This window comes from Sardina pilchardus, chromosome 13 (assembly GCF_963854185.1).
Source record: "Sardina pilchardus chromosome 13, fSarPil1.1, whole genome shotgun sequence".
In the NCBI taxonomy this organism is placed as follows: domain Eukaryota; kingdom Metazoa; phylum Chordata; class Actinopteri; order Clupeiformes; family Clupeidae; genus Sardina; species Sardina pilchardus.
Genome location: NC_085006.1, coordinates 9621286 through 9642693, shown reverse-complemented (window position 1 = coordinate 9642693; position 21408 = coordinate 9621286). Strand labels below are relative to the sequence as shown.

The 21408-nt window shown below is 39.7% G+C and overlaps 2 protein-coding genes across 7 annotated transcripts; one reads left to right on the top strand and one right to left on the bottom strand.

Annotated features, from left to right (window-relative positions):
- The first annotated feature begins 872 nt into the window (after window positions 1–872).
- On the top strand, window positions 873–9768 carry slc47a3 (solute carrier family 47 member 3). Of its 4 annotated transcripts, XM_062552873.1 has the most exons (19): window positions 873–1194; window positions 1537–1569; window positions 3446–3489; window positions 3734–3835; window positions 5723–5791; window positions 5904–6052; window positions 6187–6229; window positions 6328–6372; window positions 6660–6757; window positions 6919–7016; window positions 7164–7277; window positions 7578–7645; window positions 7749–7857; window positions 8092–8167; window positions 8421–8490; window positions 8611–8743; window positions 9028–9122; window positions 9316–9358; window positions 9486–9768. In XM_062552873.1, the coding sequence occupies exons 4-19, from the start codon at window positions 3749–3751 to the stop codon at window positions 9704–9706; spliced, it is 1518 nt and encodes a 505-aa protein (XP_062408857.1). In that variant the 5' UTR covers window positions 873–1194; window positions 1537–1569; window positions 3446–3489; window positions 3734–3748; the 3' UTR covers window positions 9707–9768. The 4 variants fall into 4 exon arrangements, with proteins under 4 accessions (XP_062408857.1, XP_062408855.1, XP_062408856.1 ...); XM_062552871.1 differs by lacking the exons at window positions 1537–1569; window positions 3446–3489; XM_062552872.1 differs by lacking the exons at window positions 873–1194; window positions 1537–1569; window positions 3446–3489 and adding an exon at window positions 3563–3625.
- A 636-nt stretch (window positions 9769–10404) lies between these two features.
- On the bottom strand, window positions 10405–18657 carry slc47a4 (solute carrier family 47 member 4). Of its 3 annotated transcripts, XM_062552870.1 has the most exons (19): window positions 18354–18657; window positions 17529–17787; window positions 16666–16767; window positions 16474–16542; window positions 15696–15844; window positions 14587–14629; window positions 14448–14492; window positions 14238–14335; window positions 13964–14061; window positions 13388–13501; window positions 13230–13297; window positions 12693–12801; window positions 12514–12589; window positions 12331–12400; window positions 12104–12236; window positions 11831–11925; window positions 11629–11724; window positions 11433–11514; window positions 10562–10695 (listed from the first exon to the last, which is right to left on the bottom strand). In XM_062552870.1, exons 2-18 carry the CDS (start codon window positions 17676–17678, stop codon window positions 11452–11454), a joined length of 1578 nt encoding a protein of 525 aa, XP_062408854.1. In that variant the 5' UTR covers window positions 17679–17787; window positions 18354–18657; the 3' UTR covers window positions 10562–10695; window positions 11433–11451. The 3 variants fall into 3 exon arrangements, with proteins under 3 accessions (XP_062408852.1, XP_062408853.1, XP_062408854.1); XM_062552868.1 differs by lacking the exon at window positions 11433–11514 and having other exon boundaries at window positions 10405–10695; window positions 18354–18655; XM_062552869.1 differs by lacking the exons at window positions 11433–11514; window positions 18354–18657 and adding an exon at window positions 18251–18326 and having other exon boundaries at window positions 10405–10695.
- Between the last annotated feature and the right edge of the window lie 2751 nt (window positions 18658–21408).

Below are 21408 nucleotides of genomic sequence, written 5' to 3'. Positions count from 1 at the left end.
CCCTACAGGCCAAACACTGGACACAATTACTTACTGTACCTCAAGTCAGACCACTAGAAACAATCGGCCTTATACTCTTGAATGCTCTGCAGTTAAACCACTATTTACTTGTCATTACATGAATTGGCAACCATGCTTGTTACACAATTATTTAACTCGTTTATAGAGATACATATAAGTGTATACCGTGCCATGTTAAAGTCCGAAGCCCCATACATAAAAAATAAAGCCTCTACTAAAAACTCCAAGAGAAAATGCTTTCTTAGTTGACAGTTGTTGTTACTAAAACAAAGCTGACACACTGGGCAGAGGTACACAAATATTGTTTACAAAGGTTAAGTTTTCACTTGGGAAGTTTAGACTTTGCCTCTAAAATCATGGGTATCCCAAACCTCAAAACTGCTCAAGGCAGATTTCTAACACTTTTGAGGAGCAGGGACATTACTAGAAAAACAGGCCTATGGTTAGTGGGGTTAAGTCCATGTAGGCTTGTAGGCCTAGCTTTGTCATTCCAGATCTGACCCCACTGATTGTAATAATCAGCTTTTTCAGGTTTTTTTTTCGTCTTATTTTCACATTTCTATATGGGCCTCGTGTAAATAACTGGAATAATCTTGACTGTAATTGTGTTCAGAGTGGTTATAACTAGGCTACCCTACATTATTTCTCATCTTTAGGCTTCAAAAATGGTGCCCATTCCCAAATGTCTAATTGGGCTCCCATGCATGAGCATGCTGACTTGTTGGCCAATCCTACAACCTGTAAATGACTGATTTTAGATTATTTTGCAGACACGATTCACATTGTTGACCTTTAGCCTCTGTGGTGGAAACTGACAGGCTATGCTACATGGGCTTCTTTCAAGCCTATCATCAAGCCGACAAAAAGCTACTCGGAAATACAATTCCAAATAGGGCATAGTTCAAAAATTGTAGGCGGATGAATGGGCTCTGATGAAAGGCAGATCACTTGGGCTACGACGTCACTTCAGGTGGTCCGTAACCTGTCAAGAAACGGGATAAGTGGCGGCTACTACTGTAGCTAGGTTAGATGTCATTTTGTCAACGTTCTGGAAAAAGTAATCTATTAACGAGGAGTTTGAAAATGTTAAGCAGATGTTTCCACTTCCGTGGTTTTATACCAGTTGGTTTTAAAGAAGAAATTGTGAAACAAGCAGCAATAGCGGTACCAGCGGTAAGGGTATTTTTTCTCCTTGCTTCTTGTATCAGACATAAATATTTAGGCCAGAATGAAATATCCAAACCGTAGTAGGCCTACATAACTGTTAAACGACTCTAGTAGTCGTTCAGAAGTAGCCTAGGCTAACTGAAAATGGTTTTCCTGTATTTTGTCATGACTACACTTCCCAAAGTGCTTGTGGTTTTGTGGCGAAAAGTAGCCTACGGAGAGCCTAAAGGGCCCTGGTGGGAATTTATTGAGGAGCAAAAACTGTCGCTTACTGCCCTGCACAGTTGTCCCGTGGCATTTAAGCTACTGTCCCAACAATACACAAAAGCGTCAATAACCCTTTTACAGGAACAGTTGACAAGTGAAATATAGGACAATGCCCAAGGGCGTAACTTTGGGTCTACCATTGGGGGGGTTAAACTTGCGGCAATATTTATTTATTTATTGAATAATTTTCTTGTGCAAAAGGTAACATGCTAATTTGCCGTTCCTTTATTAGAAATACATCATGATGATATAGGCTAGGTTACTTAATGTAAATGCAGCTGTTCACTTGACTGTTTGTGCCATAATGACACAGTAGTTAAATTCAGTGTGCTCACATGGACCGTCTTGTGTGTAGGCCTATGTATAAAGTGCGCGCCTGCACTAGCCCTATGAGCCCTAGGCTGTTTTAAGGGCATTTTCACTACCTCTAGTTAGAAACATTTATCCTGGTCATTGTAAGTGCCATTCACACATGCTACATATTGTTTTTTTTCAGCACAGTCTAGGCTACCCAGATCTACCACATGTATTAATACTTGCATTGATTTGATTTAGATTTTTAAATAATAAAAAATGAAAAAGCATACTATACAAATTCCTACATTTCGACGTGTATCTCACCACAGCAAGCTTACAGCTCGACATGACTTTCATGGTTGTGTAGACCTGACTGTCCTGAAAATTGCAATATAAGAACCATGGTGGAGGTATACTTTGGGGCTGAGCAATTTACAGAAATATGTGGTGTGTGCCTTCCAGAAATAAATGGCAATTTTTATTTAGTGATGAGAAATGACTTTTTGACACTTTTTGTGCTCCATATTTGTGACACTAGCTGATCTGACCTGACTTGTTTGCGTGGTAGCACACATGACGTGCACAGATGATGATTCTCTATAATATTTTTTTACTGCATTGCAATGAACAAAGTAAAGGCAAAAAAGTGTTATTTGTCAAACAAATTTGGATGCAATATGAGTCTTGAATTGGATACCATACAGGAGTTTGCTAGGATCTCGAAACCGTATTATGAACGTGACTTGTCATAGAGAAACTGAAACACATGGTAACGTTGGATTATGAACATAGCTATGCCACACAAAAACATGGGGTAAGTGGAGCTAAATGAAGTTATTATTTTGCTGTCACTTCGTCTGTTTTATGGCCTAGAAGGTTGTATGTGGTATCTGTGGATAGCTCTAGCTCTCCCCTTTCATCTGACATGCATATCTTTCCGATGGCGGGTTCGCGTTAAATTCAAGCGAGCGGGTGAATGCAGAGCAATATAGACTGTAAATATGATTTAACTTCATGATTTTATTTTAGTTTCATACTTGATCGTACAGACAAGTGTCTAGTCTCGTTGGAAAGCCCCGGTTCTGCTCTTTCGTGCAATATACTGTAGGTCTCATCTCGCTGTGACTAACTATCCCTGACCAATGTAACAGAGAAGAATGGGTGTGTTTTTGACGCACTTTGCGTTCGTCGGGCTCATAGGGCTAGCCAGCCAACTCCAGTCAAAAAAATCATCAGCTAATTTAACAGCTAACTTAGCAATAGGGGTATACCTCCATTCGGTCAGGATTTTCCTATTTTTGGTTGGTGTCAACCAACAATGGAAAAAATGCTGTCTGGCTGCCTTTCAATGTCTTTTTCATCTTCCCACCTGAGTTGAGAGCTTTCTCCAACCATTCATTCCAGCGACTGCGCAAAATAGTAAACAAACTTTCGGTAGAGAACGCAGGTTGGGTAATACCAAGTAGTCGATGGGCAGGGGGGTACATTTCAGAATATTTTTAAAAAATGATACTATCTTGCTGGAAAATGAAATGAATAAAGAAAACGAACAAAAAATATTCTTCCAGAATATTTCATATTCAGTGTAATCTGAATTATGTGATGATATTGAGGGGGTTATATTATCTGATATGATTTTTGGGGGGGTCATGACCCCTGTAACCCCCCCGCAAATTACGCCTATGACAATGCCACAGAAAAGTTGTTGTAGGATGCGGCAATGGCGCGGAACAGAAGGCAAGTGGCGCACTTCCCCATCATAATATTTTTGCTCTTACAATTAGGCTACTGAATTAATTATTTATTTAAAGTGGAAATTGTTTTAGCTAAAGAAAAGTTCTGGAAGGTGGAGAACATGGACAGTTGGCTACTCGTAAGGTTTTATAGGCTACTGTTTTAGTCTAGGCTAATGTTGAGATGTAAGTATGTAAATAGATTTGTAAAATGTAGCCTAACTCCAACTCCAACTTTTTTTTGACAGTCTGTGGCTCTTTTTATGGACTATTCCGTACCATTAATAAGTACCTTGTTCTGTGGACATCTGGGAAGGACAGAGCTTGCTGGTGTTGCCCTCGCCAATGCTGTGAGTAAAAATATTAGGGTTATCAAGATATTGGGGTTATAGCCTACATGGATGGACTCACATTATTTTTGCATACGCCACATGAAAGTTTGGAGACCCAGACGTTGTCATTGTTTGTTTTTGAAAATAAATATCCAATTATTACTATTAATTAGTAGGCTAATTAATACAGTACATTCCCATTCATATGAAAACATACTGTAGTATTTATTTTCATATAACAATTCTCTAATTATTTAATAAAACTCACATACAGAGGAGACCTTTGGTAGGAATTAATGCGACTAAATTTGACCAAAATGAAAACCCACAGCGTCTGGCTGTCAACAAAAACTGACATGGGAAAAATATGTGAATCCCTTCAGTCAATAGCCTGTGGTTCCTCCTACAACAACAATTACTTAAATCAAAAGTGTTCTACTATAGCCTGGCACGCCCACTAGATTTCCTTTCAGGAAGAGACTAGTCTGGAGCACAATAGTTCAAGCGTTTCCATCGGTCGACAAACTACCTGCCCAATCAGCAACGAGAGGTGATGACGAAACCGAAAGGGCTATGGTAGGATGACACCTGCAAACATCAGAAAATGGAGAAACGTAGACATTCATTTTAAGCAAAGCTAGGCCCACATTGTTTCCTGATTGCCAATATTGTTTAGTGTCAGTTTGTAAAGTTTAGGCGAAATGGGCGGTAACATTAGGAATCATCAATGTCTTGAATTTCCCCTTGGGGATCAATAAAGTATCTATCTATCTATCTATCTATCTATCTATCTATCTATGTCATCAACAATCAATGTGATTGGTTTGGCTGGACCAATGATTACAAAGTTGTATGCCTGTTAGTTTGTTAACGAATCCCATGAGTGACCACTGACCAGACTCTATTCACTTTGTGAATGAGTCTTGCTTTTGTCAGGCTAGTCTTCTATGGCAACTAACCGATCTTTCACAGATCTGCTTTAGGTTATTTTGATTATTCCTTGTAGAATGAGATTTAGGCCGGGAAGATGCACAACGCAGACATGGATCTCCACTTCCCCATTACTGTACTCTACTAGGAGAAGGTTCTTTTAGTTAAAATTTGGACTAATCTGTCTGGAGAACTGGGCTTTCAGAAAGTTTTAGGTTAGTCAAGGTGTTTTCTAGCAAAGGTGAAATGGGCAGGTTTGTTTTTTTTTAAGAACAGAGGCTTCTTTCTACCATGCCTCCCATGACTGTCATTAGTATTCCATTTTCTTCACATTGTTAAAGCATGCACAATCATCCCAGATGCATTTGAGAGGTCAGTTTGTTTGTTTAACTAGATGATGTGTTTTGATTGACTTTATTTGATTATCTTATTTTATTCTGACATCTGATTTATGGACTCTTATATTTAAAATGGGTAAAAGGCTGGCTCTCAGTCTCCGCTCTAATTCATCTCAAAGGTGTTCTATTGGGTTGAGGTCAGGATTCTGCAGGCCACACCAAACTCTGTCATCCATGTCTTTATGGACCTTGCTTTGTGCACTAGTGCACAATCATGTTGGAACAGGACGGGGCCATCCCCAAACTGTTTCCACAAAGTTTGGAGCATGGAATTGTCCAAAATGTCTTGGTTAATGCTGAAGCGTTCAGAGTTCCTTTCACTGGAACTTAAGGGACCAAGCCCAGCTTGGGGATAAGAACGATACATGTGTTATTATTAATGCCATCAGGGTAGCCATGGTAGTGTTCAACAGCACTGCTAACTGCACTTTTCTTTCTGTCATTGTGTAAAGCATGCCCCTTGCCAAATAAATTGTTGCGATTGGATCTTGGATTTTCGGTTTGGGAATTGGAGGAGTGCCACAAAAAGTTGTTCACAAACTTTCAAGCAGAACTTTAATGTTGTCATGTTTTATAGATTATAAATGTCACAGGAGTTTCTATAGGCATTGGATTATCATCAGCTTGTGACACGTTAATGTCTCAGGTGAGTCATTTTTTCCCATTGCCGGCAAAGAGAAATGTAAATATATAATTGTATATTCTTTTCCATATCCTGAGTGTATCTCGATGTACTGTATTCTCCTCTCTGTCAACAGACGTTTGGAAGTGGCAATGTGAAGAGAGTGGGAGTCATTTTACAGAGGGCCATTCTGATTTTGCTGCTGGCATGTGTCTTGAGCTGGACCATTCTCCTGAACACTGAACCTATCCTGCTGGCCATCGGTCAGGATCCACACGTTGTGAAGTGAGGCATAGATCACCTGTCTGAGGAACATAAAAAAAGCATGTTCTTGTGTCCGGTTCCATTCATTGATTACATTGTATCAGTGCACTGTCATCTTATGATTTATGCTAAATAACATTATCAAAATTTTCTAGGATCTCACAAAAGTATGTGAAGATATTCATGATAGCACTACCAGTATGTATACAATGAATCCAAATAATTACACCAGTGTTTCACTAAATAGATAATGCATAAACACATCAGTTACATTACTGTATGTTATTTCATCATAGGCATCATTTGCTTATCAACTTGAGTCAAGATATCTTCAGATCCAGGTAAGGGATTAAGCCTTTTTTCACAAAAAAGACCATTATATATGACTCTTTTGACCACTAATGAAGCAATTTTATGTTTAAAGACGTTTAGCATTGAGTTAGAGTCACATACTGTATAGGTCTTAGACATATTTTACTCATAATCTAGCTGCACTTGACGACTCTTTGTTGATTAATCCATATTTGTACGCCTATTTACTGCTGTCAACAGATAGTTAGAGTGCAAAAAATTGCTACTGGTCAAAACTGAAGGGGGATGTGTGATTTTTGTTGCAATGTTTGTTTAGGAGATAATCTGGCCACAGGTGATATGTGGGGTAGTGGCAGTTTGCATCAGTGCACTCACTAACTACATATTCCTGTTTGTCCTGGGCCTTGGTGTTGCGTGAGTATACATTACTTATGTATGATAAATGTCAGTCAACCTCAAGGCTCACTCTTGTGTAACAGAATTGATCAATACCGTTGAAGGTTTTGTACTACTGATTTAACAAGGCAGCTTTCAGTTCAGCTCAGGTATGTGTCTATGCTTTTTATGTCTAACAGTGGTTCAGCTGGAGCAAATGCCATCTCCCAATATTCCATGGCTATAACACTTTTCCTTTACATTCAATGGAAAGGCCTTCATAAAATCACGTGGGCAGGTAGGTAGGAACGCCAGTGGATATGTGCCATAGGTGAAAATGTGAACTACATACTGTACAGTAGTTGTGATGTCAATTGACACGTGTATGATTTCTCTGAACCAATGTCACCATAAAAACGGCAATGCGTTCTGTTTCTATGGATAGGCTGGTCTAAGGAGTGCCTGCAGGAGTGGGGCGACTACATCCGTCTAGCCATCCCCAGCTTGATCGTGGTCAGCATAGAGTGGTGGACTTTTGAGCTTGGGGGATTTCTGGCGGGTCAGTAACTGACAACAGTTTTATTCAGGACGTGTATACATATCAGAGACCACAGGTGAATCTATTGTCTGTGCTGTACCTGACTTTCTTTAAGACAGGCAGACACAGTGGGCTTTGATTTCAGTCGCAAACAATATTGTCTGACGAACAATTCTCACATGCCAGACATCCAGTTGGATAGGACCAGAGCTGTAAACATATATTGATACCTACCAAATACCTACTGTATAGCATGATATTCCTTATTTTTGTAAGTCACTGTAAAGAAGCTGTTTGCTGACATTTGTCTCTTCATATTAGGACTGTTAAATGAAGTGGAATTGGGGACCCAGGCCATTGTCTATGAACTGGCAAATGTTGCCTTGATGGTAAGCTGGTGGAGTTTGTATTTCACTCATTTGTGTGAAATTCAAAACAGTTTGTCTCACCACCGATACAGCCATGCTCAATGTATGGAGCTCTTTTTTTCAGATTTCATATGGTTTTAGCATTGCAGGCAGTGTAAGAGTGGGCAATGCCCTAGGGGCTGGGGAGACTGAGAGTGCTAAGCGTTCTGCCAAGGTATCCATAGCATGTGCACGTAAGATTTACTGTTTTTACAGCTTTGCACTGTAGTATTGTGGAGGGATCAGCCAAAGCTGATTCCAAGTTGACATTTTAATGAATTTGTCTGTGTCTTATTTGTGGCGTAATATCCATGACTTTGAAATGATTTAGAATTTGAATATAAGTCAGTGTGCCGTGTCTAAAATATAGTGCTAAAATCTATGCTAATTCCATGTAGTTACCCCCTTTTTTCTCTTTCTTCATGTAGTCTTAGTCTCTGTGTGTGTAGCCATTATTTTTGGGGCAACAAAGGATGTAATCGCCTATGTCTTCTCAAATGATGAGTGAGTGTGACTTCTATTAATTGAGAATTAATCTTAACATAATGTCTTTGTCATATTCAGTAGTAAGTTACTATTACTTAATATCATGAGAACATCATTTTAACTTTAGTTGAACGTGGGCAAAGAAACTGCACTGCCATTTTTAATCTCCTTTATCTCGACCACCCTCCTAATTGCCATCAGACCTCCAAATACAGTGTTGTGATAAAAAGTAACTACTCTTACCTTACTTCATGGTCCGCTGAACTTGCAGGCAAGTAAGGAACAGAGTTGCCCAGGTGATGGTCATCTACGCTCCCTTCCACATCATAGATGCACCAGGGGTAAGCACATATAACACCGACATTTGTGAAAAGCAGACAAAGCTAAATGCCTGGATCTAAGATAACGTTGCACCAGGTTTTGGGCATCACACCGTCACCTATTGTTTCTTTCTGTTGCAGCAAGCAGCAAGCAGTATCATGAAAGGCTTGGGGAAGCAGAAGATTGGGGCCATATGCAGCACCTTGAGCTACTATGGAATTGGTCTCCCTATCGGATTGTCTCTAATGTTTGCGGCAAAGCTTGGTGTGACGGGTAGGGAAGTAACAAGTATAGGCAAAATTACTCAAAGTGAATAATATACTGAGAGTAAATAGATTCAGAAGGCCTTCAGTATCAATAGTATGTGAAATCACTCAAACAACAGCAATATCATTTTGTGTTCTATAACATCTGTGCAACTAGATGTCCTGATATCCTGAGGATTTCTACCATTAGAAAAGAGGACAAGCTGTACTGCTCATTATTCATTCTGCCTAATCTTTATTATTCTTTGCCATTTCTTTTCTCTATATACACCTTTCTCCCTCCACCTCTAGGTTTCTGGGTCGGTCTTCTCATCTGTGTCTTCTTTCTGTCGGTGTTTGTCATAACCTATCTCATTAAAATGGACTGGAGGAAAGCGACCGAGGAGGTGAATGAGTCCTTGAGTTGCCTTGTGTATGACTATACAAAATTGAGTTGCCTTCTGTATAACTATACAAATTGCCTTGCCTAGCCTCTGTGTCTTATATCATCAAAAAACCCTCCACCAGAAAACAAACACAGATACAGTAGACCATATGTCGGTGGTATCATTGTTGTTACACATGTCCGTTTGCTTTCAGGCCTTAGAAAGAGCTGGGGTGGAGGTGAATTGCACAGAAACAGGTAAAGACTGAAAACGTTATCCTAACTGTAAATCTGGTTTACTGTACAGTTTTGATTATGAATAGCCATGTCAAGTCATGTCAACCTTTCACTGTTTTAAATGAACATTTTTGTACCTCTTCCCTAGAGGAGAGCCCCGAGGAACAGCAGCTTTTGGATGACACAGCTGAGGATCATAGTGACACACATGCCCTGCTCGAGGCTTCGGATGTGGTGGCTGTGACCACTGTTGGGAGACTGTTGTCAACCAGGGAGCTGGTGCTACGCCGAGGGCTGGCACTAGGTGTCACTCTCACCATTTTTACTGCAGGAGTCATTGCTCACCTGCTGCTGTCCAGGGATGACTAGGACATCCCAAAGCTAAGCTGATAGTATACTCTGTGTGTATATATATATATATATATATATATATATATAAACTGTACAGGGACCTGCACAAGTGTCAGTGGTTTCATCCTGTTGGATTTGCCCTTCGGGAAATACAGCAAAATTTGCTGATGTTTGTGAACAGTATTGTGTATTTTGTTTCTATCATGAGAACATCAGCACTGCCATGAACAACAATGCTAAAAACAATGCTCTCATGTCCTGTGTTTTGCTTTCAAATGAACACAATTTAATTTTGTATTTCATTTTTTTTTTTATTGTAAAGTCACTTGGATTGTAAAAAGTGTAGCTATTAGTAGCTAAAGGAGAGTCCAAGAAGACTAAATCAATTTCTGGACTAAAGTGTTGTATGTTTGTTTGAGCTCAGTATTGAGCTACAGTAAATATGATCCCTTTTTTCCATTTAAATCGTATATACACCAGTATGTGATTGATTCTTGAATAATGTCAACACTATGTACACCATTATGCGATTGTGCAGATGGTATTTGTATTAAATCATACAAATACCAATTTACAAAATGTGTTATGGAAAGTAGCTGTACAAATGAGCTGAGAAGCTTCTACACCATCCCAGTTGTTGCTATGATGGAACCAGCAATGTGGTTATTACTCAGACATGTATGTAGTATTTAGATCTTGCCCGTATCCAGTCATGGCTAAAGGCTTATAGTTAGACCAGCTAGAGAGGTTTGTTCCAGTGGGGTGGCAGTGGTCCAGTTTCCAGCGTCTATGGTTCCGTTGGTTCTTGAGCTCCAGGAGGACTCTGGTAGAGGCAGGAGGAGGTGGACTGTGACACCCACACCGAGGGTGAGGAGGAGAGCCAGCACAGTGAGGCCTCTCCTGAGAAGGAGCTGAGAGGGAGAGAGCAGAGCTGCAGGCTGCCGCCTCTCACTGCCCTGAGCCTTCTGCTCCTCCTGCAGCATCACAGACCCATGGCCGTTCTCTGTCTGAACCGGGGAGAAAACATCACAAATCAGAAATGAACATCGCAAATAATTTGACCGAATAATTCGCATCCATCATCTTAATCATCCAAAAGGTCTCTCTAAACCTCTTCAGCCATAACTGAGGCAAAGAATGCACGGTCAGCAGTATACTGCTCTAATAACACAGTAAGCATAGAGTGCAGTGGACGATAGTAGCCAAAACCAGACCAAGCCAGATCTATTCCACTTTATTCATTGTTTATTTTCATTAGGTTTGCTTGAATTGATATTGTTTATTGTTTATATTGCTATTCTCCCTACTGTAGTCTGACCAACTTTTGAAATTGTCCACGGTTAAATTAATTATTGTATTGTTTTTATTTGTATGTCGCTTTGGACAAAGGCATTTGCCAAATAGCTTAACCATAACCATATTCTTTTCTATCCTTCTTCTATTCTAGTCGCTCTTGATCTGTGCATTCAGGCCTCTACTGCTGTAAGGAGAGGAAGAGGGCAGACATGTTGTTTTGTAACAGAAACTGAAATAGATGGTTATGGTTATGGTTATGGGATTTGGCAAATGCTTTTGTCCAAAGCAACTTACAAACAATACAATAGTAAAACATTTTTTTCAAAGTTGGTAAGACTATATTAAGGAAAATGGCAATAATAAACACTAATGTAGAGGCAATCAATTAGTCTAATTAAAATTGAAAATTAAAATAAACAAATACTATAATATAATATAATATACAAACCAAAACTCATAAGGAACGCTTAATTAACAAAGTGCATGCTGAACAGATATGGCTTTAGACCCCTCTTGAAAGACCCTGGATGCTGAAATAGATATCACCCGACAGATAGTGAAGTGTCAATAATATGCATCCACAATAAGTAACAGTAACTAAAGAGTGAAGGTATCGTGCCTCAGACTGTAAGGCCAATGCTTACCATGGCTTTGTTTCCTGAGATCAACAGGTCCGGTTCAGGCTCTGATAGTGATGTCATTAAATCCACAAAGACTGCTTTGCCTGCTCGTTCTACGGCCTGTAATTCACAGTGCATATCTTGACTGATGTTTGAAGATAGATCAAATAAGCCACACCAGATTTTGCAGTGAAAGACAATTGAACACACTGTAAGACAGTCTTACTTCTTTAGTCATTTTCTTCCAGTCCAGCTTGAAGATGACTATGACGAAAAAGACCGCCAACAGAACGGTTGCGATGAGAAGGCCAAGCCAAAAGCCTTTGTGAATGAAACAGAGGAACATATATGTTAAATAGCAAGAGAGATAAAACCTAGTAGCTCTAAAAATAATGTATAGGGCAGACTAGAAAACAAAAAGATTTGTAGATGCTGATCAAATTCATGGTCTCCTCAGGATCGGTTGGGAGAGCTTTCAGGATATAGTACTGTATCTTACCAATGACTTCCAGTTGAGCGGCGAATATCAAGGCTATCAGTAGAGGAAGCCCAATCAAGTAGTATCCAATTGGAAAAGCTATTGCTGCTATCCTCTGCTGTCCTAATCCTAGAAGAATACCCTGGCTGACACACTGAAAAGGAAGGAACACACATAATGACTTACAACTACCACACATTCAAACATACACACCCGTTCATCGACTTAGAATAATGTGTCCTATTTACCATAACTCCGTTGAAAAACTGAACTACACAATAGACATCTAAGAGCTTTGCCACCAGTGCTGCAATATTCCTGTAAGAGCACAAACACATATATTATACACACAGTTTACAGTATGTGAATGACACATTTTTTGTTGAGACAACATTAAATAAAAAGTTGTGCCACTGATCCAGTCAACTTACTCGTCAGAGGTAAAAATGTATCCAAGTACATGTTTTGCGCTGAGTAGGACGACACCTTGAAAAATGGCCAGTACAGCTGTGGAATCCAGCAGGGAGAAGGCAGTTAGAACCATCCGACTCATCATGTAACCATGGAGCCCAAAAACGTGAGGGAGAGGGAAATGTAAGGTTTTGTTTACCTGCGAAGATCAAGACCACTTTGCTGGCGAGGATGGCTCCTGCAGTGTCTCCTGCACCCAGTGCATTTCCCACACGAATGCAGGCAGCCCCTTGGATGCCTAAAGGGATCTTAACAGCCACAAACAAATAAGGTAAGAACAGCACAATTGTATAAATGATTTAAAGAGGCTGTGATGCGAACTTGAATAAATATGATTGGAGAACTGTTTTTAAAGGCATCTTTTACAAACTTGTGACTGTTGTATTAAATGTGTTCGTCACTTGAGGCAAAGTCACTATCAGAATACCTTCAGGATCTTGTCGCTGAAGGTGAATGTGTTGCCTAAGGCTGGCATTACATGAACCTGTCTGCCTCTATTACAAAAAAGCAGCTCTGTCCGTAGTGGATTAATCTTTGTAGGAGCATGCCAAACTGTTCTCCTTTTCAGTTATGCTTGCACACGACATCCATCAATGTATGACTTATCAAGTTAAATCCAATTCTCAGAGGAGTGTGAATGAGTGATGTATTGTTGACACTGATGAACAGGTTATACCATGTAGTTAATGTAGCCCAGCATGATGACCACATGTTGGGCTGCGAGGTTCTCCTCACTCAGCATACCTGATGTGGAACAAAAAGTCAGTTTCTCTGCTCAGCTGCCATTACAATACAGGCGTTTATTTAGTGTGTTTTTTAAAAAAAGCAAAAGACCTGCTAGGAATCCTCCGATCTCATAGATCCACCACTCAAAGCAGCACAAGAAGGCACTGGGGATGGCCAGCTTCATGAAAGAACCCCATTCCTGCAGGCAGTCTGAGTTCCAGCCTGTGGCACAACACTCACACTCAGTACCAGAGCTGGTGACACAGTACAGTAGGCCTGACAAGTGTGTGCAGCATATGTTTCATTAAAAATAAATTATATATGCTGCAGTTAAGTGCCATGACAGTGATATTCTATGTGCTACTTGTTCATTTGGCTGACACTTTCATCCAAAGTGACTTACATACAGTACGTTAACTATAACAAGGGTCAGTCTCCCCAGAGCAACCCGAGGTTGAAGGAAAACTCTGACTCTCAATTTATCTGGCTACTGCCAGCTAGGCCACTACTTTAGCCACTACACTCCCACTGCCCATAATGCAAGAATAGTGCATGTACATGTAAATGTATTCCTTGTGTTTTCACTGTGACATCTGTGAGGTAGCCCACAGCATTATTATCTAGAATAGTGCCTGTTCATGTGGCCATTTTTGTTGACTAACACTATGAGACACCTCCTCTTACCTGGCCACGTGGTCACGTGCAGCTTCCTCCAGTAGATGCAGAGGAAGAGGAACAGCATGTTGTAGATGATCGAGAGAGAGTTGGCTACCGCAGACCCTCTGGAAAGAGGAAAATATCCAGTTGGGAATGCATCCTTTAAGTATTCTAATTAAATAGTTAAAGGATCCATTCCCAAAATGTGTCTCCCTTTCATTTATTGAATGTTGATATACCTCATTTTATATCAATTTGCAACCTTACATTAATCTATTGAGTAAGCTCCAGGATAACGTACATGATTCCGAGGTCCAGCCAGGAGACCAGAGCGTAGTGTGTTAATAGATTGGAAATATTGGACATAACAGCTGAATACGCCTGTGGTAAAATTATCCCCTGCACAGAGACAAAAGACATGGTGTCATGGATACTGTACATGCAGGCATGATACAACGTATGATGTCTTTGGGAGAAACACATGAAATAAAACAACAGATAGCATGCCTACCTGGTTTTGTAGATAGGACATCATTAACTGATGCATAAACAAAGCCTGTAATTTGGAGATTAAGACAATGTATTGAAGGATTAAATGATAATGTTGAATTGTGATTTAAAATGTGGTTTGATATATTATTCACACAAACCGGTATGGCGGGAAGATATGCAAACACATATATTTCTGCTATTCTGAAAGATAAAAAAGGCAATGAATGATACGTTGTTATCAGGGTAAAGTTCAGTTATTCAAATACATGGAAAACAACATTGAAACAGCTGTGTGATGTAATGTCAGTTTAATTGTGATTTCATTCCTGTTTACATTCCACAAAAATGATCAGAATTGGTATGACATTATATAATAACTATACAGAATTCCTCATCTATTAAGCATGTGTTACCTATTAGTTAATGGTTTGTTCATCATTAGTTATGTATTGTTCATGCATAATTTATCATCAGTTAAGCATTTGTTCACAAAGTTATGAATGGTTTGTTCATAGTAAATAAGCCGCTTTGGATGAAAGCTAAATGAATAAATGCAAATATAACCTTTATAACTCATTTGTAAATGTGTAGCAAGGCATATACAGTCCTCACTTTAGATGAGCTCACAAAATATAATTGACTAACCACTTGTAACTCCTGAGCTAATCATGAATTAGAGTATGAGAATTAACATAGGAGTAATACTTTACAATTGATGATCAAAGCATTTACTACTAGTTTGCAACTAGTTCTTAAAAGGGAAAAAATAATTTATAAATGATTGTTCCATTATTTATAAGGTATAAATCCTGTATTTACAATCATTTTTTTATTTACTATGAAGAAACCTTTGATAACTTAGTGAACAAATGCTTTACTGATGATAAATTATGCATGAACAATAAATTACTAATGATGAATAAACCATTAAATAATAGGCAACAAATGCTTAATAAATGATGAATTACAGTACAGTAGTACAGTACAGTAGCTATTATTAAGTGTTACTTAATAATTTTATCTTTTATGTCTTCAGATATTGTGCCTTTGAAGACAATTGAATTTATGTCCATCTATAGGAGAGAGGGAGAGATCAGTCAAACCTGCAGCCTGACTGCAACAGCAAGGAGCTTGCGGCAGTCAGGCCATATACTGACAGCACTCTGTCACACTCCACAAATTTTATTTCACTGGAGTGAATAGCTATTGCAACGATGGCAGCCTACAAACACTAGATTTGCAGCACCCAGCTTCCAGCGGGGGTTACCTGGCCACCTCGGGCTCCTGTCCCAGCACCAGCAGGATGGCCTGGGAGTTGACCAGCAGTGCCCAGCAGGGCAGACAGAAGAGCAGCAAGATCAGGATGCTCTTCTGCAGGATCACCCCCACACGCAGCAGGTTCTTCGCCCCAAACGTCTGCGCAGAGAACAAACACACACACACACACACACACACACACACACACACACACACACACACACACACATGCATGCAGCTCAGCGACGGGGCACTTGCTCACAGATACACATGCACACATGCACACATGCACACACACACACACACACACACATATATGTGCGCACACACACACACTCACACTCACACACACAAACACAGACATACACACAGCAGCAGCAGCAGGGCACTTGCTCATAGACACACGCACAAACACACACAGACACACTCACACAGGCACACACAGGCACTCTCTAACACACACACACAAACACTCTCTCTCACACACACACAATGCATGCATACATACATAAGCATGCATTCTGTATATTCATCAACGCATTGTCTTAAAGCTTACCATCACAAACACAATTTCATCCTGTCATTTCATACAACATAATCACACACTTACAATGCCAGACAGGGGAGACCGTTTTAGTTTAAAAACACCACCATCAGCATGTCCTGTGGCGTAGCTTTCATCTTACGTATGTGACTGAATAAGAACATAAGATCCTGTTTTTTTTTTAAGGCTATCAGGTTTCAGTCATCTAGAAAATCATGCGTATCAACATCAAGGTGAAGCCTACCTGAGCAATTAGTGTATCACAGGCTAGGGTTAATCCAAGACCCGTAGATGCACTTGATATATTTATAACCTGTAGAGCAAGGAGCAGACTGTCACTGACAACAGAAATTGTCTGAATGGCTTATGCAGTAGGTTATAAAAGAATCCACCAACACTAATGGGACGTGAATGGAAAGTAGATGGAAGGGCTTACAGCACAGGCCATGGCATAACCAGCAAGAGCACTGTTCCCAAGGCGGCCAACGAATATCGTCACCACGAAGGGCAAGAGGTAATTCAGAGTACGACACGTAAGCTGAGGAGACAGCAAAGGCAAAAGAAACAGTCACACTCTGAAAGACATCAATGGAATGGTCACAAAAAGCATGCACAGCATCACTCCAAATCCTACGTGGTTAAGGTTATGTGGACTTGTTTGGAAAGTATGGATGCAGAGACAACAGGTGACTCAGCAGTTCTAACTGAGAGCTACGTCGCCATATTTTTAGGAATCAAGCAGGGCTGGGACACACTGGATACCCAGTAGGCGTTCATTGCATAAAGCTGTTTGTGTGTCCAGCTGGCTACCACAGCGTCTGTTTCATTCAAAACCCAACACATTAGAGGAAGTACAAGACATGGGGTAAAACAGTACTTTCCAGAGGGAACAGAAATGATAATGTACTGTATATTGATTGCAGTCTCTGTCTGCCACCCTCTACACAGCAGATCGTTTTAAAATAAAAAGTACAAGATCCACATACATTCCAATGCTGTTTTTCCCATTCTGATGGACCGATTTATAATTTCACTCCAAGTGAAGCCCAAATCATATAGTCAAGTCAAGTCAAGTTTATTTATATAGCGCATTTCATACACAGAGGTCATTCAATGTGCTTTACATAAACAAAACCAAACAGTAATGGCAGATTCATAAAAGCATATGGGCAACAGTCAAAGACTCTAAAAATATCATAATAAAGTATAAAAAGAAAGCATATATAAAAAACATCGAAATATAGCTTTTGTCGGCAGATATCCTGCACATCACACGAGTGGTAACTCGAGACCTCTTACCAGGGGTCCGGTAAGACGCAGGATGCAGTAGAGCTCTTCCCTGATGGCCAGAGGGATCCAGCGCCTCAAAGGGCTGCAGCAGAACAGCTTGGCACTGGGCTCGTCCAGCGAGGAGGCCCCCGCAGCCTTGCTGCCTCCGGTCGCAGACATGTTGTCCTCTCCTCAGTCCTGGTCTGGTCAGGGGGAGTCAGGGGCCACTATGGTGCCGTCCTTCAGCCAGCATCAGGGGTAAGAGGCTTTCAGCTTTCTTAAAGGGTCACTGATTAAAGGAGGAGTTGAGCACAAGTTTGATTCACTCAGTGAGGGGATGCTAACCGATACTGTATGTATGCTGAGTTTCTCCGATCGATGGCCGTTTATGTTTCTTATCAGCCCTCTGATGGCAAAGAACGGGTCTTGATTTGTTTGCAAATGGGATTTTATGCGTACTGTCTACTTAAGCGATAGGTTAGTGATTGACAATGCATAAGAAAGAGGCAAAAAGTGATTTTTAAAGGCACACATTTGAACACTTTTATTGGAATCTCTGAACCTGCTGACGGCCTGTAGTAAATGGATAAAGCCATGTATAAAAGCCCTGCATGGGAATCAAAGCTGCGCCAACAGTAAATATGTAAATACTTCAATAAATCTCTCCACAATACACCAGAAATTTAAACAGCATTGTCACTGAATTTACATTTAAATAATTTGACCACACATTTAAACAGCACCCAACTTACGGTACATCTGAAATACACACAATGCAATGTCAATACATCCTCTCACTTTAGTGTATTTTGACATGGAAACGTCTCAAGTTAACCCTAGCAAATGGATGTTTACCTCTATGAGCAGATTTAGCAATGTTCCAATCAGGCCTGCAGCTGTGGAAATTGTGCAGCAGCTTCAAGCTAACCTTTGCACTGAGCGCTTAAAGTTCACCTCAAACAGGGGAGACTCTGTCTTTCACGTGTCAGTGACTTAACTCTGTGCTGTCATGGGCAGACCAGAATGAACAAAGGGAATGACTAAACATTTCTGTTCATGTAGGCCTATTCTTTAAACAGTCCATTGTAAGATACAAGATCACTTAGGTTGCTCCAATTCCTTCCCTTAACTAAGCAATTTATTGTAATTACAGTGCATGAAAATGTCTATCAACATCTATTAAACAATCTGCCTATCAACATCCATTAAACATTCTGTCTATCAACATTAATTAGACCAGCTACATACAACTTTTAAAGTATTTACTGTGGGTCCCTCTCAAGCAGCGTTTATATGTCCTCCCTCGCTCCTCGATCCTCAATGATCTACATAAAGAAAGATAGAAGAAGGGCTAGACTATCCCATTGTTGCCGCTCCATCATTCTTTATGTAGATCAGTGAGGAGCGAGAGAGGACGCGTAAACGCTATGAGAGGCACCTTCTGTCTCAGGCTTTAAGCATACAATCTCATTAAGACTACAGATCCTGTTTCACTACTTCCTCTGTCCACAACTGTTTCAAAATAAAAGTCCTCGCTGCAATAATACACTATTAAATCATTTAACCATTGAAAATACTCAACTATTTAACTGTTCAACCATTCCAACTGTCAGTTATCATCAACTATGCCTCCAGTCAACTACATGAAACCTCCACGTACCTAGCAACCAACATAGCAACCATTAAAATTAAGCTTTTATGACAGTTTCCATAGCAACTAACATGATTATACTAAGGTAACTTCTTTATTTCTGATAGTGGCCATCATGGATACCCTAGCAACAAATGTTTCAAAATAAAAGTCCTCACTAGCAAGTTAGCTAGTTAGCATAGTTAGCATAGTTAGCATTTTTAACATAACTGCTATAAATCATTAGCTAAGTTAGCTAATCAACCTGGTTAGCATGGTTTGCAAAGTTAGCATTGTTAGCATAGTTAGCATTTTTAGCATAACTGCTAGAAATCATCAACTAAATTAGCTAATCAACCTCGTAACCATAGTTAGCATGGTTAGCATTGTTAGCATAGTTAGCATTTTTGCATAACTGCTAAAAATCATTAGCCAGGTTAGCTAATCTGGTAATCAGGTAAGCTAATTCAATTTTAAACAGTCTATCTTCGCACTATCAACTTTCAAAAACTATGAAACCACCACGTCTACCCTAGCAACACCTTAGTAACCATATCTACATGATTTATCTGTACATTTTTGCATTTTCATGCACTCGTAATTTCCTTGGAATTACATTCTCTAGTTATTATTATTCCGCTTAACAAATTCATTTTTTCTATTCAGCTTGCTTGAACCGTTTAACATAGAAAACTTCATTCAAACTTTGCAATGTAGGTCTTCAATAGGAGAATGCTGCTATGTATTTTTCAACTTTGTAACTTTTATACTTTTTAAACTATAAATTAAAAACTATTAAACATTTCCCCATAGACTTAACATTGGCCTCTATGACACTCGGGTCGTTAATCAATTAGAATCTTATCCCAGGTGTTCCGGCCACCTACATCTCCCTCTCTCAGGCTTTAAGCATACAATCAGAGCCCATTTATGGAGAGCCGGTCCACTCGACATTAACTCCTTTGTACCTGCATTGTACCTGCAGTTCCTGTTGCAGTTCCACTAGGGGCGATCACGAGCAAGTGATCAAACAATGGGGGTCTATGGGGCTAGACAGCTAAATTGGTCTGTTTCACCTGATTGTCATTTAAAAATCAAAGATTGGATTTTAGTTTCTGCAAGCTCAATATGGGTTATAGGTCGAAAGTTGAATGAACAATTACTTATGGCCCTTTGGTTTCTCACAGGCTTGGTCGTTGTTGCCCATAACACACTAGCACCCTGCTAATGAATGACGTCATTGACACATTTGAAAGGCTTTTTAGAGCAATTAAGGGACTTAAAAAATCTAATACTCAGCTGTGTGTATTTTCCTTGACCCCCCTTTCACAGGCAATATTCCGATTTCTACACAAAAACTTATATCCAGAAAAAAGTGGATTTTAGGAGAAACTCCATTCACCTCCATTCATTCTCCACTTGCTCGCGATCCCCCTCTAGTTGCAGTACCATGCGGAAGTATTCAGCGAGTGGTCGTTCTCCCCTTATTAGACATTCTCTGATACAATTTCTCTGTGAAGACTATCCTGTTTAACTGTTTCCTCCACCCACAACTGTTTCAAAATAAAAGTCCTCACTGCAATAAAATACTATTAAATCATTTAACCATTGAAACTACTCAACTATTTAACTGTTCAACCATTCGAACTGTCAGTTATCATCAACTATGCCTCCAGTCAACTATATGAAACCTCCATGTACCTAGCAACCAACATAGCAACCATTAAAATTAAGCGTTTATGACAGTTTCCATTGCAACCAACATGATTATACTTCAGTAACTTCTTTATTCCTGATAGTGGCGACCATGGATACCCTAGCAACAAATGTTTTAAAAAAAGTCCTCACTAGCAAGTTAGCTAGTTAGCATGGTTAGCATAATTAACATTGTTAACATAGTTAGCATTTTCAGCATAACTGCTAGAAATCATGAACCAAGCTAGCTAATCAACCTGGTTAGCATTGTTAGCATTGTTAACATAGCTAGCATTTTTAAGATTATTGCAAGAAATAATTAGTTAAGTCAGCTAATCAACCTGGTTAGCATTGTTAATATAGTTAGCATTTTTAGCATAACTTCTAGATAAGTTAGCTGACCAACCTGGTTAGCATTGTTAACATAGTTAACATTGTTAGCATTTTTACCATAACTGTTATAAATCAAAAGCTAAGTAAACCAATCAACCTGGTTATCACTGTTAGCATAGTTCACATTTTAACATACCTCTTAGTAATCATTAGTTAAGTTAGAACTGGAATGTTTAAGCTTTAAACTGTCTG

What these genes read in the sequence shown, in the direction of transcription:
- slc47a3 (XM_062552871.1), top strand. Translation starts at nt 1,051, where the DNA reads ATGTCATTTTGTCAACGTTCTGGAAAAAGTAATCTATTAACGAGGAGT. An exon ending in GTCCTGGGCCTTGGTGTTGC is followed by an intron (nt 6,758 to 6,918) that starts GTGAGTATACAT and finishes TATGTCTAACAG; the next exon opens with TGGTTCAGCTGGAGCAAATG. An exon ending in ACATCATAGATGCACCAGGG is followed by an intron (nt 8,491 to 8,610) that starts GTAAGCACATAT and finishes TTTCTGTTGCAG; the next exon opens with CAAGCAGCAAGCAGTATCAT.
- slc47a4 (XM_062552868.1), bottom strand. Translation starts at nt 17,678, where the DNA reads ATGTCTGCGACCGGAGGCAGCAAGGCTGCGGGGGCCTCCTCGCTGGAC. An exon ending in CATATCTTCCCGCCATACCG is followed by an intron (nt 14,493 to 14,586) that starts GTTTGTGTGAAT and finishes TCCAAATTACAG; the next exon opens with GCTTTGTTTATGCATCAGTT. An exon ending in AGTTTTTCAACGGAGTTATG is followed by an intron (nt 12,237 to 12,330) that starts GTAAATAGGACA and finishes CTTCCTTTTCAG; the next exon opens with TGTGTCAGCCAGGGTATTCT.